This window comes from Myodes glareolus, chromosome 21, assembly GCF_982192425.1.
Source record: "Myodes glareolus chromosome 21, mMyoGla1.1, whole genome shotgun sequence".
Lineage (NCBI taxonomy): Eukaryota > Metazoa > Chordata > Mammalia > Rodentia > Cricetidae > Myodes > Myodes glareolus.
The window spans coordinates 10,036,367-10,049,161 of record NC_142046.1 but is presented as its reverse complement, the minus strand read 5'-3'; the positions used below and the strand labels follow the sequence as shown (position 1 = coordinate 10,049,161).

At 43.4% G+C, this 12,795-nt stretch overlaps 1 protein-coding gene across 2 annotated transcripts; it reads right to left on the bottom strand.

Annotated features, from left to right (window-relative positions):
• Window positions 1-9: 9 nt before the first annotated feature.
• Window positions 10-10,537, bottom strand: LOC125399009 (N-acetyllactosaminide alpha-1,3-galactosyltransferase-like). Of its 2 annotated transcripts, XM_087899680.1 has the most exons (6): window positions 10,386-10,537; window positions 8,001-8,084; window positions 7,118-7,150; window positions 4,862-4,915; window positions 4,204-4,353; window positions 10-1,279 (listed from the first exon to the last, which is right to left on the bottom strand). In XM_087899680.1, the coding sequence occupies exons 2-6, from the start codon at window positions 8,075-8,077 to the stop codon at window positions 586-588; spliced, it is 1,008 nt and encodes a 335-aa protein (XP_087755806.1). In that variant the 5' UTR covers window positions 8,078-8,084; window positions 10,386-10,537; the 3' UTR covers window positions 10-585. The 2 variants fall into 2 exon arrangements, with proteins under 2 accessions (XP_087755806.1, XP_087755807.1); XM_087899681.1 differs by lacking the exons at window positions 7,118-7,150; window positions 8,001-8,084; window positions 10,386-10,537 and adding an exon at window positions 5,040-5,627.
• Between the last annotated feature and the right edge of the window lie 2,258 nt (window positions 10,538-12,795).

Below are 12,795 nucleotides of genomic sequence, written 5' to 3'. Positions count from 1 at the left end.
TTATTGATGTTACTTAAAGATCATGGAGAATTTATTGTCTAGTTACATTCACACACACACACAAAAAACCTCTTTCTTTTCTAGAAACCATTAACCATTTATGTATCTTCGGGGGGCATGAAGGAGCCTCATGAATCTCATGAGCCCTTCCCTCCTCCCATGAGGGAATGTTGATGGGCCCTATCTTGTGAGGGCTTCAGAGATGACCACAGCTTCCCTGATTCAGTATAGCAGTGATGCCATTCCTGAAGAAAGCAGCCACAAGACCGTTCTCATCAGCTGGGATATTTCGTTTCCTTTTCTAGTTCCAGGATCTATTCTGTTCCATCATGAGCTAGCACACTATTGTTTGCAGCATTTGCTCAATGCGAAATTACCGCCTCTCCGTCCGCTCCCAGCGGACTCACTCTGTGACCGCTCTGTCCCTTATTGAGTCACTCAACACGGATGTGAGCTGAAGGTGAGCTCACTGTTGGTGAGCTTGCCATTTGGTAGCGGATTTTTATCGTTAAAATATTCCAGGTACTAATTTTCCAAAGAAACTGATACTCTTCAATTCAGAAATATGAGGAAAGGGCGAGGGGACTATACTTTCTTTCTAAGAAATTCATAATGCTTAAAATTCCAAGAGAGCTTAACCGTCTCAATATCAGGAGTCGTATCCTTACGTAAATCCCAGCAAAATTCTGGTGACAAGATTTTAGTGGGTTTGTGCAGAAAGAAATACTTATTTAAGTGGCTTTCATCGTGCCAAACGGCTTCAATATTATTTTTCTTATCATTCATAATTCTTCGGGCACACTCCTGAGTGATCTTGAGAACCTGGGTGGTTGTGCCTCCAAACACAGCAGCATGGTAATAAAAATCCCCCTGCCCCAGCGGTATGTAAGCTTCCGACGCCTCGTTTCTCTCATAAGGCACCTTGTTCGGACTTTCCTTATACCAGTAGGTGTGTAACTGAGCTACGGACTCTCCCAGGGTCTCCAGACCATAGCTGCCTTTGAATATTTGATCCACATCCATGCAGAAGACATAGTCCACTTCGTGCCGTATGTGATCAGCGATGTGTTCACTGATGGTCTTCATGCGCATCATACTGATGTCCTGCCACCTCCTCTCTTGCTTAACTTTAAAAATTTTATACGTCCGGAGACGATTCAGACTTATAAATGGCATACGGGAAAAGTCGTCCAACATGACATAAATGATGACCCTTTGGTTTACCATGAAGAACATATTAGCAGATAGCAGAAAGCTTTCCAAGTAGTACTCAAGGTATCTGCAAAATAAATAAGAAGCAGTTGAGTTCCCTCCTCCAGTTTTTGTGGAACATACACAGTCTCAATCGCCTGGTCCTAGCTTTTCCAGCAATGCAACCATGCAACCAGATAGCCACTATTCGCTTTGAGCAGAGTAGGAGAAAGTGACACTAATGGGGTCTATAGATCATGGGACGGAAGAGAGGCTCTTCGTGAGAGGGAACGGTGAGGTAAGGAGGTGCATTTTGAGCTGGGTGCAAAATGAAGGCCAGAGTTCAGGGTTGCCAGGGCAATGCAGCCGGGAAGGTGGAGGGAGTCTGCTCAGGCTCCTGCGGCTGAGCCTTCCATACACCGCTGGCTCTGCATACCAAGTCAGTGTAGTAGCTGGCACTCTGTTGCCCACATTGCTCTGTACTGTGAGCCTTCCTGCGGGAGCAGGATCACTGTGCAGAAACACATGTTCTCATTTCTACTCTTGGAAACCAGGAAGAGATTCTCGGGGCAATGATGGACTCAGGCAAGTTTGAAAGAGGAAAGGTAGTCATTTGGGGCTCCACTTCAGTAATGCTATGGAATCCTTAGAAATAAGTCCTGGAGGCCGGGCGTTGGTGGCGTGTGCCTTTAATCCCAGCACTCAGGAGGCAGAGGCAGGCAGATCTCTGTGAGTTCGAGGCCAGCACAGGCTCCAAAGCTACAGAGAAACCCTGTCTCGGAAAACCAAAAAAAAAAAAAAAAAAAAAAAAAAGAGGAAATAAGTCCTGGATATTGGTCTACATTTTGAGAAATAGGCTAATGATAAACCATACCCAACAAATGTTGTAGTTCATCAAATATTATCTGTGAAGTATGAACAACATTGCTGAAGTTGTTCTGTGCTCGGTGCTGCCGTTCAGATAAAGGGGGTCCTAGCTGCCCATATGCCCATATGTCTTGTGGCCGGTCCAGAAACCTCTGCTCGCTAATGAAAACATTCTCTTCCGTCTTCTTCTAGCCGCTTTATTCTTTCACTGCTGCCCAGCATCTGTCTGCATTACATTTTACAGATGAAGTGGTGCAGGACATCTCTTAAAAGGGGGTCCATTTAATTAATCAGTTGGACACTTGATGTGGTATCAGTTAAGAAGGTGTAGTCCCCCAGTCTCACTAGCGAGAGGTGTCTATGAGCATTGCACAGTTACACGTATGTATGAAAGTGTCATAATAAATCCCTTGTCTGTAAGCTAAATTTAAAAAATTGTGCAGTGTCCAATATAATGTTCACATATTTATGAATTTTCCTTATTTTATCCTATAATCGATTTAAAATTTTTCATTCCAATGTGATCATAGAAGACATTTTGTTCAGTTTTAGTTTTATAATTTATTTTAACTCTTGTGTCTAAATATGGCCTACCACAGAAAATACTTCCGGCATCTAGAGAGAATGCCGATTGAGTGGACTGTTCAATAGCAGTGCTGTGATACTAAGCATGTACACGAGAGAAGAGAAGAAAGAGACTGGCCTCATTAAGCCACAACACTGTTGGAAGATCTGTTACCCCCAACAAAGATGCTAAGACTGGGCCTGTCTCTCCTGAGCAGCGCCGCCGAACCTTCAGCACACACTATGAGGTCTGACGATTGCACACACGCCCAACTCAATGTCTCCTACACTTGGTCTACACTTTATGTCTGGCAAATAGTCTTCAGAGTGTCATGTTTGATTGTAGTATGTCCTAATTTTACAGAACCTAAAGTGCTCTCTCTCTCTCTCTCTCTCTCTCTCTCTCTCTCTGTGTGTGTGTGTGTGTGTGTGTGTGTGGTCAATCGTTACTGTCTGCAGCATTTCAGAAGAGATCCGTGCAGCGTCCACACCTTTCCATCTTAAAATGGAAAGATTTCATTGCATTTGCTTTCCCTTTGGAGTGGTCGGCTTTTATGGCTTTAGTTTTCTGTTTAATTAGGAATTCCGCATAGATTTGCTTTTGTTTTAAAAATACTGGATGATTTTTATATGTTCTTTTGCAGGGGTTGTTTTGGTTCATTTTTTCCAGACAGGGTTTCTCTGTGCTGAAACTCTGTAGATGAGGCTGGCCTTGAACTCATGGAGATCTGCCTGCCTCTGCCTCTCTAGTGCTGGGATTAAAGGCATGTACCACCACTGCCCAGCTATATACTTGTTTTTTAACATTATGGTAGTGGTCAGAAAAATGTAGCATATAAAAATTCTGCTGCATAGGACTACAGCTCCCTTATTTTGTTATGTTCCTCTGAGAGTCGATATGCAGAGCTAAGTGGGATTTTCCAAAGGCAGTTACTTATCACCTGTGGGTGCATAGGAGAGAGAAAATTACTGGCTTAAATGGAGGGATGAGGAGGAGAGTGGTTATAACAGAGGTATGAACTTATTTTAAGATGACTGGTAAAAGACCCACGAAATTAAGCTAATATTGGAGGAAGATCATGAAGATCAGAACATAGAGGGAAGCTGGGGAATTGGAATCCTTTTGTGTGGACCACGTGAGAGGTGACATTTTGAATTATGGCAAGAATTGGCTTAGAGAGAATAATTATAAAGCAGCTTAGCCTCCACTTTCTACAATGAAAATCCCGAGTGTGAGGGACACTTGACATTAGTACCTACCTCCCCACTGCAAACACAACCAGCCCCACGCCTGAGTGTGAGGGACACTTGACATTAGTACCTACCTCCCCACTGCAAACACAACCAGCCCCACGCCTGAGTGTGAGGGACACTTGACATTAGTACCTACCTCCCCACTGCAAACACAACTAGCCCCACGCCTGAGTGTGAGGGACACTTGACATTAGTACCTACCTCCCCACTGCAAACACAACTAGCCCCACGCCTGAGTGTGAGGGACACTTGACATTAGTACCTACCTCCCCACTGCAAACACAACCAGCCCCACGCCTGAATGTAAGGGACACTTGACAATATTACCTCCCCACTGCAAACACAACCAGCCCCACGGCAACTGGATGCTTTTTATAATACTTTTTCAAGGCTGACTCATTGTAAGTGTCAGTCCACACAATCGGAGCTGACCAGTTGGTAGTTCTCATACGCATGTGTGTCGAGTTCATGCCGTATCTGTAAGAAAGACAGAATTTTAAAGTAAAATATGTCTTCCTGGCACCAGGAGAGTTACTACCAGTGCCCAAGGCCTTGTATCTGAAGGCAGTGTCTCACTGTGTCTAACCCAAATCAGTGATAGCTCTGACAAACCAGAGAAGCACCACATTAGAAATGACCCAATCCTCAGGAGGCTGAGACAACTGTGAGGTCAAGGTCAGCATGGGCCATAGACTGAGACTAGGTCTCAAAAAATCTATATTTAAAAAGTAAATAATCAAAGGAAAGAAAGAAAAGAAGAGACTAGAAAGATGGTCCAACCACTAAGAGTGTATATTGCTCTTGCAGAGGACCACAGGTTAGTGCCCAGCACTGGGGTAACTCACAAACTTTTATAACTCTAGCTCCAAGGGATCCAATGCCCCTTCTCTCCTTGGCACTAAGCACACACACTTCCGACACTGCCACCTGTGCCACCTATCAACACTTATGAATTAACCTCCCCGATTCAGATTTGCATTCTTACGTGGAATTAAACCAGTTTGTTGACAGCTGAGGTTCTGGCTGGTTTTCCAGAGACCTAAAGGAGAGATAGTCTAAGATATAAAGTCCACATTGAGCAATGCCGATACGCTCAATGGCGTCAGCATGGAAAGTGCTGCCCAGCAGCCTTCGTGGCTTCCCTCGTTCTCCTGTCCACTCACCTGGTCCAGGGAGAACTGGAAGTTCCCTCAGCTTCCTGCCGTCTCACTTCCAAATTTATCTCTGCCTCTGAATTGTTTGGATTTTTGTTTGTTTTGCTTGAGTCATAGTCTTGTTCTGTGGCCCTGGCTGGCCACAAACTCACAGAAATTGGGTTCCCTTGCCTTGCCCTGCCTTTTTTTTAAAAATTGTTCTGTTAGATGCTATCACCATCATTATTATTCTCATCCCCATATTATTAGAGATAAGGAAATTGAAGCATAAAGATCTTTTAATTATCACACTTGAAGTCATTTTTCCTCTTTGTCACACACTCTAATGGCAACCTAGATAGAAGGACACTGTGGAGACTTCATCTTGAGCAGAGATTGTTCAGGCATGGAGCTGGGTTGTGCTGTAGATTATATTGAAGGCGGGGTGTGACCAAGGAATGGTATTCCACTCTAACTCTGACTGCCATTGCCTTCAGATGGTGTGTATTGGTACACTAGGTTAAAGAACTCCAACTCTAGAGGAACCAATGATAATAGGAGGCGTTATTGTTGGAATGTATGATAGCAAATTCTTTTGCTAGGGTGAAGTGTTCTGGGGCACACTTTTAGTCCCAGCACTCGGGAGGCAGAGGCAGGCAGATCTCTGAGTTCAAAGCCAGCCTGGTCTACAGAGCTAGTTCCAGGACAACCAGAGCTACACAGAGAAACCTGTCTCAAAAAGAATGAAGGAAGTAAGGAAGGAAGGGAGGGAGGGAGGGAGGAAGGAAAGAAGGAAGAGAGAGAAAAAGAAAATAATAAATGAATAAATAGATTTGCCAGGAAATATATTAACCCATTCCCTCTTCCACCTTCTTCTGCAGTGGACACTCCTTGAATGTTTCTATCTTTGCCGGGGGTGGGGAGGGTTCTGTTACTTTGGAGTAACCAAAAGCTGCTGTCCTATTGAGGGAGGAAACATACATTTTTGTATATTGTTGTTGTGTATCCAAGCTGGCCTTATACTCACTGTGCAGCTAAGTAACACTGAGCTCCTGATCTTGCTGCCCCCATGCTCTGAGTGCCGGGATTACAAGCGAGCACTACTGCCCACAGCTCTCTTCCTTCACAATCACTTTCATGCACGGCCCAGGCAGACCTGGTCCACTCAGGATGCTGTAAGTCACAGAATCATTACAAGACAGTGCTGGACACAGCATCAGAAAGCTGCTGCTCACCACTGTGGGTTCCCATGACAATCCTCTCCAAATCCACGATTAGGGGGCTACTGCGATCTCCTGACGGCCTTTTATTATTATTTCTTTTATTTTTGAGATTATACTCTGATTCATATTTTCTCTTTCTCCTTCCTCCCTTCCAACCTTCACACACAACCTTTACACTCTATTTCAAATTCATGGCCTCTTTTTACATTAACTCTTTGATTACATGTATATATGTGTGTGTGTGTTTATACACATACATATACATATATGTATATATACATATATATGTATGTATATATATATAGTCTTAAATATAACCTGTTTAGCCTGTATAATGTTACCTGTATGTATGTTTTCAGAGCTGACTATTTGATATCGGATATCTAATTGGTGCCCTCTTCCCTAGGGAAGACAATTTCTCCCACTCTCGGCGTTTCTTATGTGTGTGTGGTTCTTTGTGCAGGGTTGAGGCCTTGTGGTAGTTCCATCCCTTCCACTTAGGCCTGTCTATTGGTGACATCCTTGTTTCAGCTCATGCTTAGGCAGTCATGTTGCCGAGAGACTTCATGACCGTGGCTCCTGGCAGGCTTTAATCAAGCCTTGTGTGCTTGCCCAGAGCTTTCAAAGAGACAAAGTTCACAGGGCCGAAGTTCTGCCTCCTGATGATACATTGCCCTAACAATTCCTACCCCTCCATCAGATATGGCATTCTGCCATCTGCCTTTTTACTGATTCCTGGCATTGAGACTTTAAACCAGCATGTGTTTGTAAAATGGAGCTGGTTTAATCTGACTGAAGGAGACATGGATTCATGGGTAGTCAAGCCTTTCAACCAACTTTGTCCTCAGATGACAGATTATGGCATATTTTTAAATAAGCACTTACCAGCACTGATATGTCATCTGCAGTTTCTTCACACTTAGGGGAAATAAAAAAACATTAGATTAATTTGAGATTTCTACAAAGGGTTTCCACAAGTCTTCCAGCTTTCTTATTAACTAATGTTGCAAAATATACTACTGGAAGTGACTGTCCAGACAATGTAGCAAACACGATCAGGATCTCACATTGGAGCCTCATGTCCTATATGTCCATTTTTTCCGTGCCATGCTTGAGACTGAACTCAGGGCCTTGTTCATACTAGGCAAGGTTCCACCACCAAGCTAGAATTCCCCAACCCTTTGTTACATCTCAGGAAATAACATGTTCACTACCTAATAACTCTTGGAGACAAATAAATGAGATTAATTTGTGTTATTAGTAGAAACTTGTTATTAACTAGGAAGTCTATTTGTTTCTCATTTACGGAATGACTACACATTTGTACCTTGAGTCATCAACAGTAGGATCTCTCCTTAAAGATGTCATCTGTCAGGAGGTGGTAGCCTTACACTGCTTTCCCTAGATCTTGTTTGTTTTTGTTTTTGAGACAGGGTTTCCTCTGCGAATCCCTGACTATTCTGGAACTTGCTCTGTAGACCAGATTGGCCTCCAACTCAGATCTGCCTATTTCTGCCTTCCAAGTGCTGGGATTAAAGGTATGTGCCACCATGCATGGCTATCTATAGCACTCTTAAAAACCTTTGATATAATGAGAAACAAAGGATGGTGACGGGGGCTCTATTTATGCAGACACTTGAACATAACTTGTGTATGTTCGGATTTATGCATTTGACTGTGGATTTACTCAAGGGGCAATCCTGTCAACTTTCTGACTCACCAGTTTCTTACCACATATGAACATACAACATTAAATTTTCACATTTACCTGAAATTGTATTCTTTATACAGGGCACACAGAGACATTAAAACCAATAGTAACAGGATTAGTATTTTGTATCTCATTCTTTTCCTAGAGGAAAAAGAAGATGAGAGTTGAATAAGTTTAGTGCTATCTAAAGAGTAGATACAGAGCAGTGGAAAATCCTGTGTACACAGAGTAAGCTGTGGGGAACCCTGTGTGCACTGAGTAAGCTGTTGGAAACCCTGTGTGCACAGAGTAAGCTGTGGGGAACCCTGTGTGCACAGAGTAAGCTGTGGGGAACCCTGTGTACACAGAGTAAGAAGTGGGGAACCATGTGTACACAGAGTAAGATTGGGAAACCCCATTATAGAGAGTAAGCTGTTGGGAACCCTGTGTACACAGAGTAAGAAGTGGGGAACCATGTGTACACAGAGTAAGAAGTGGGGAACCATGTGTACACAGAGTAAGATTGGGAAACCCCGTTATACAGAGTAAGCTGTTGGGAACCCTTTGTATACAGAATAAGCTGTGAGGAACCTTGTGTACACAGAGTAAGCTGTGGGGAACCCTGTGTACACATAGTAAGAAGTGGGGAACCACGTGTACACAGAGTAAGATTGGGAAACCCCGTGTATTCAGAGTAAGCTCTGGGGAACCCTGTGTATACAGAGTAAGCTGTGGGAAACCCCATGAACACAGAGTAAGCTGTGGAAAAACCCTGTGTATACAGAGTAAGTTACAGGGAACCCTGTGTATACAGAGTAAGCTGCAGGGAACCCTGTGTACACAGAGTAAGTTACAGGGAACCCTGTGTATACAGAGTAAGCTGCAGGGAACCCTGTGTACACAGAGTAAGCTGTGGGGAACCCTGTGTGTGTAGAATAAGCTGTGCGAAATTCCACTTCTCTGTGGCTTCGTCCTCGTGACCTCGACTAGCAGTTAAGGCTCTGTAGCTCTTTGGATGTCTTCCTACTTAGATACACAGTTTCATCAGTGGGCATACTTGTTGGTTTTGAGTTAGCTACAAATTAACTGGTTTCATCCAGTATTAATGCATTGCATTTTCTAAACTACAAGAGCTTTATATTAGAGAAAATAAAAGTTAAAATTCTTCATCTCAGCCTAAGTCACGGTGGTGTTCAGTCAAAAGAACTATTTATGGAATGTATTTACCTGCCTTAGGGTTGGGCTCAGGGCTACCCCGGCCACACTCACCTGCAGCAGCCTTGTTCTCTGTACGCTCTCTCAGCTTCTGCAGATGAAGTAACAGATACCCATACTGGGACTCGAGACTGTAATCTTCACTATCAAAAGAAGTCTACCGCGTACACTTAGCCATTAGGGACTACAGGTGGGCCATACCATGTGACAGGCACGCATTAACCAAAGGCCGACTCTTTTCCCTTCTTTTTCCACCCAGAAATCAGAGGCAATCTGACTACACCCAGATTAGATATACAGAGGCATCTAACTACATGTTATGGGCTACTTGTTATCAACTACATGCCATAGGACTTCCCAGGTCCCAGAAGGGCCCCCTACAATGCCTCGGAGTCCTCACTGTGCTGTATCTCCCTGACACTTACAACTCCCCTAATCCCTTACCCTATTGCTCCCTTGAGTCCTGAATACCCAGACTTTTCAGGTTTGTATCTATCGATTTGTACACTTAGGAAGGAAACTGCTAATTCTTTTTAGTCATGTGGCATTGTGGTGATCACAGCAAGAACAACACCGGGACTGATCGCAACACACGACTTACACCCCCTTCTCAAGAGTAGCTGCGTATGAAATTGTTTTAGGGTGCTGCCTGGAGGCTCAACTAAAAATTTAGAGTATCTGTACAGTCACCTTGGATTTTAGCCTGCAGTTTACACAACCTAGCCAATCATGCAAGGTATCCCTGTAACTCCAGTGCTCATGAAGGCAGACATGAGAGTAGACCTTCAAGCTTGAGTCCAGTCTAGACGCCATAGTAAGATCCTAGCTCAGAAACCAAACAAAAAGGCCTGGAGCTGAGCTCAAGCCTCAGACTCACATGGTAGAAGGAGACAACCAATGATGGGTTCTGACCTCCACATATATACTTTTACACATACTCCCCCAACACACATTCACACAAATAAATGTAATAAAAATGTGTTGCCTTTTTAAAGACAGAGTCTCACTGTGTAGCCCTTACTGGCCAGAAACTCACTATGTAGACCAGAATACCTAGAACTCAAGAGATCCTCTTGCCTCTGCCTTGTGAGTGCTGGGTTTAAAGGTGTGTGCCATCATGCCCAGTGGAAAGTCTTTTTAAAAAGTTACAAAATTCCATTGTTTAATCCACCCCAAAGGAAATTATCTCGTACAGAAAAAGGAGCTTGCTGCCACTCAGTTCAGCTGACATTAAGAACAAACTCTCACCAATTATTTTGCCCAGATCATGAAATAATTTCCTACAGGCTCTTCATCAGATCTCAACATTCATGGTGCAGTAGTTGGAGCAGGCAGATGGGACATGGCCTGAGTGTCTGAAAGTTAGCTCAGTATGCTCTCTTGCCACTCTACACCTTCACACTTTGGTTATTCCAACCTTTGGAATGCGGAGTGTTTGGATTATTCCAGTCTTTGTGGGTGATGATGTCATCGGTCTCTTGATGATGAAAGAATCGGGTGGTTATGATCCTAACAATTCACATGCTGGAGTTTATTATTCATACCCAGAAGACTCGATTTTGACCATTTTTATTTAAATGTATTTGTTTGAGAATTTCATACGTGACTATTGTATTTACGTTGTTCTACCCTCTACTGCCTTCTGTCTCCCTCCACACTCCTTCTCAAATTTACCTCTTCTATAAATAAATTAAACATATACATTTACATACATCTGTAAAATCTACTGAGTCTGCTTAGCATTGCTTGTGTATACATGTGTTTATACACATATAGGGATGCCGACTGGAATTGGATAACCCAACAGGGAGCTCATCCCTGCAAAAGCACAGGTCCTCCCTCTCTCAGTGCTATCAGTTACCTCTAGCTCATATTCTCAGGGTAGGATCTGCCACAGTTCCCCCATTCATAGTGGAATGTTGACTGGTATCGTCATTATGTAGGTCTTATTTAGGCAACCACACTATTGAGATTTCATGAGCACAACTTCCCTGTATCTAGAAGACATTTATCTTGAAGCAGGCATCACAGTCCTCTGGGTCTTATAATCCTTCTGCTGTGAAGTTCCCTGTAACATGACGGGGCCTGCTTGTTGAGGCTTCTGTTCCCGCCCGGTACCCCACAACCTGCAAGTCCCAGAGAAAATTAATCACACAGAGATCTCTATAAGTTATAAAGCTGATTGGCCCATTAGGTCAGGATTCTTATTAGTCCTTGTAACTTATATTAATCCATTATCATAATCTATGTTAGCCACACGGCTCAGTACCTTTCTCAGTGTGACAGCTCACATGTTGCCTCTTCAGTGGTCTGGGCAGGAATGGAGGAATGGACTTCCTCCTTCCTATCCTTCTCCTGTTCTCCTCGCCCCACCTCTACTTCCTGTCTGGTTGACCCGCCTATACTTCCTGCCTGGCCAATCAGCGTTTTATTAAAATACATGATTGACAGAGTACAGACAATTCTCCCACACCAGTTCCCCAAGTCTTAGGTAGAGCAGTTGGGGCTGGGCACTATGGTCTGTTTTTTGGCCCATTGTGCATCTCTGTGGTAATCTCCATCTGCTGAAGAAAGAAGCTAATTTGGTGGGTGGTATAAGCTGCATCTGTCTATGGGTATAAGGATATACATAGAGACTATGGTTAGAAAGTAGATAGCTTTAGGAAAAATGGCAGGAGTAGGTTTTCCTCAAGGGTCTGTGACCTCTCCAGTCACAGGTTTACAGAACCAGGCACAAACTCCCTTCTATTGAACAGGGCTTAAGTTAAACAGCTGCTAATTACCCCAAGGTGAAAGTACCACTATTGCACCATTGGGAGCTGTATTCATCAGGGTTCTCTAAACAGAACTGCGAGAATTTTGTGTTTGTGTTCATACCATTGGTTCCATTCCTCTAGGAAACTCTGACTATCCTAGTCATTCCACTATTGCTGTGAAGAGACATCATGTAACCACAGCAACTCTTACAAAAGAAAGCATTTAATTGGGGCTGGCTTACAGTTTCAGAGGTTTGGCCCATCATCATTGAGGCAGAGAACATGGAAACATTCAGGCAGACATGGTGCTGGTGAAATAGCTGAGAGCTACATTCTAACTCACAGGCAGCAGGAAGGGTGATACTGGGCCTGGCTTGGGCTTTTGAAACTTCAAAGCCTGGCCTCAGTTGTCACACTTCCTCCAACAAGGCCACACCTCCTAATCCTTCTCAAACAGTGCCACTCCCTGATGACTAAGCATCCAAATACACAAGCCTACAGGGCCACTCTTATTTAAACCAAACACACTGACTTGTCTTTGTGCCCCTTTGAGTCAATGTGCTGTTTCATTCAGAAAACCTATAAATAAGATTTTAAAGGAGATAAACAAGACTTTAAAAGATTTACTAGAAAACACTGTCAAAATGAATGAACAAGTAGGAATTCTTAGTCAAGCAACAGAAATTATAAAAAGCAATTGACATTCTAGACCTTTAAAGCATGTATTTGAACTAGGCATGTGGTGCATGTCATAATCCCAGTACTTGGGTGACTGAGGCAGAGGATTACTATGGGTTCTTGGCCATCCTGGACTACAGAGTGAGTTTAAGACCAGCCTAGGTCACATAGAACACCAATCTCAAACAAAAAAGATGCATTTGAGAACCAGGTATTGTTGCACG

What these genes read in the sequence shown, in the direction of transcription:
- LOC125399009 (XM_087899680.1), bottom strand. Translation starts at nt 8,077, where the DNA reads ATGAGATACAAAATACTAATCCTGTTACTATTGGTTTTAATGTCTCTG. An exon ending in TATAAAGAATACAATTTCAG is followed by an intron (nt 7,151 to 8,000) that starts GTAAATGTGAAA and finishes ATTTCCCCTAAG; the next exon opens with TGTGAAGAAACTGCAGATGA. An exon ending in CAGATGACATATCAGTGCTG is followed by an intron (nt 4,916 to 7,117) that starts GTAAGTGCTTAT and finishes TCTCTCCTTTAG; the next exon opens with GTCTCTGGAAAACCAGCCAG.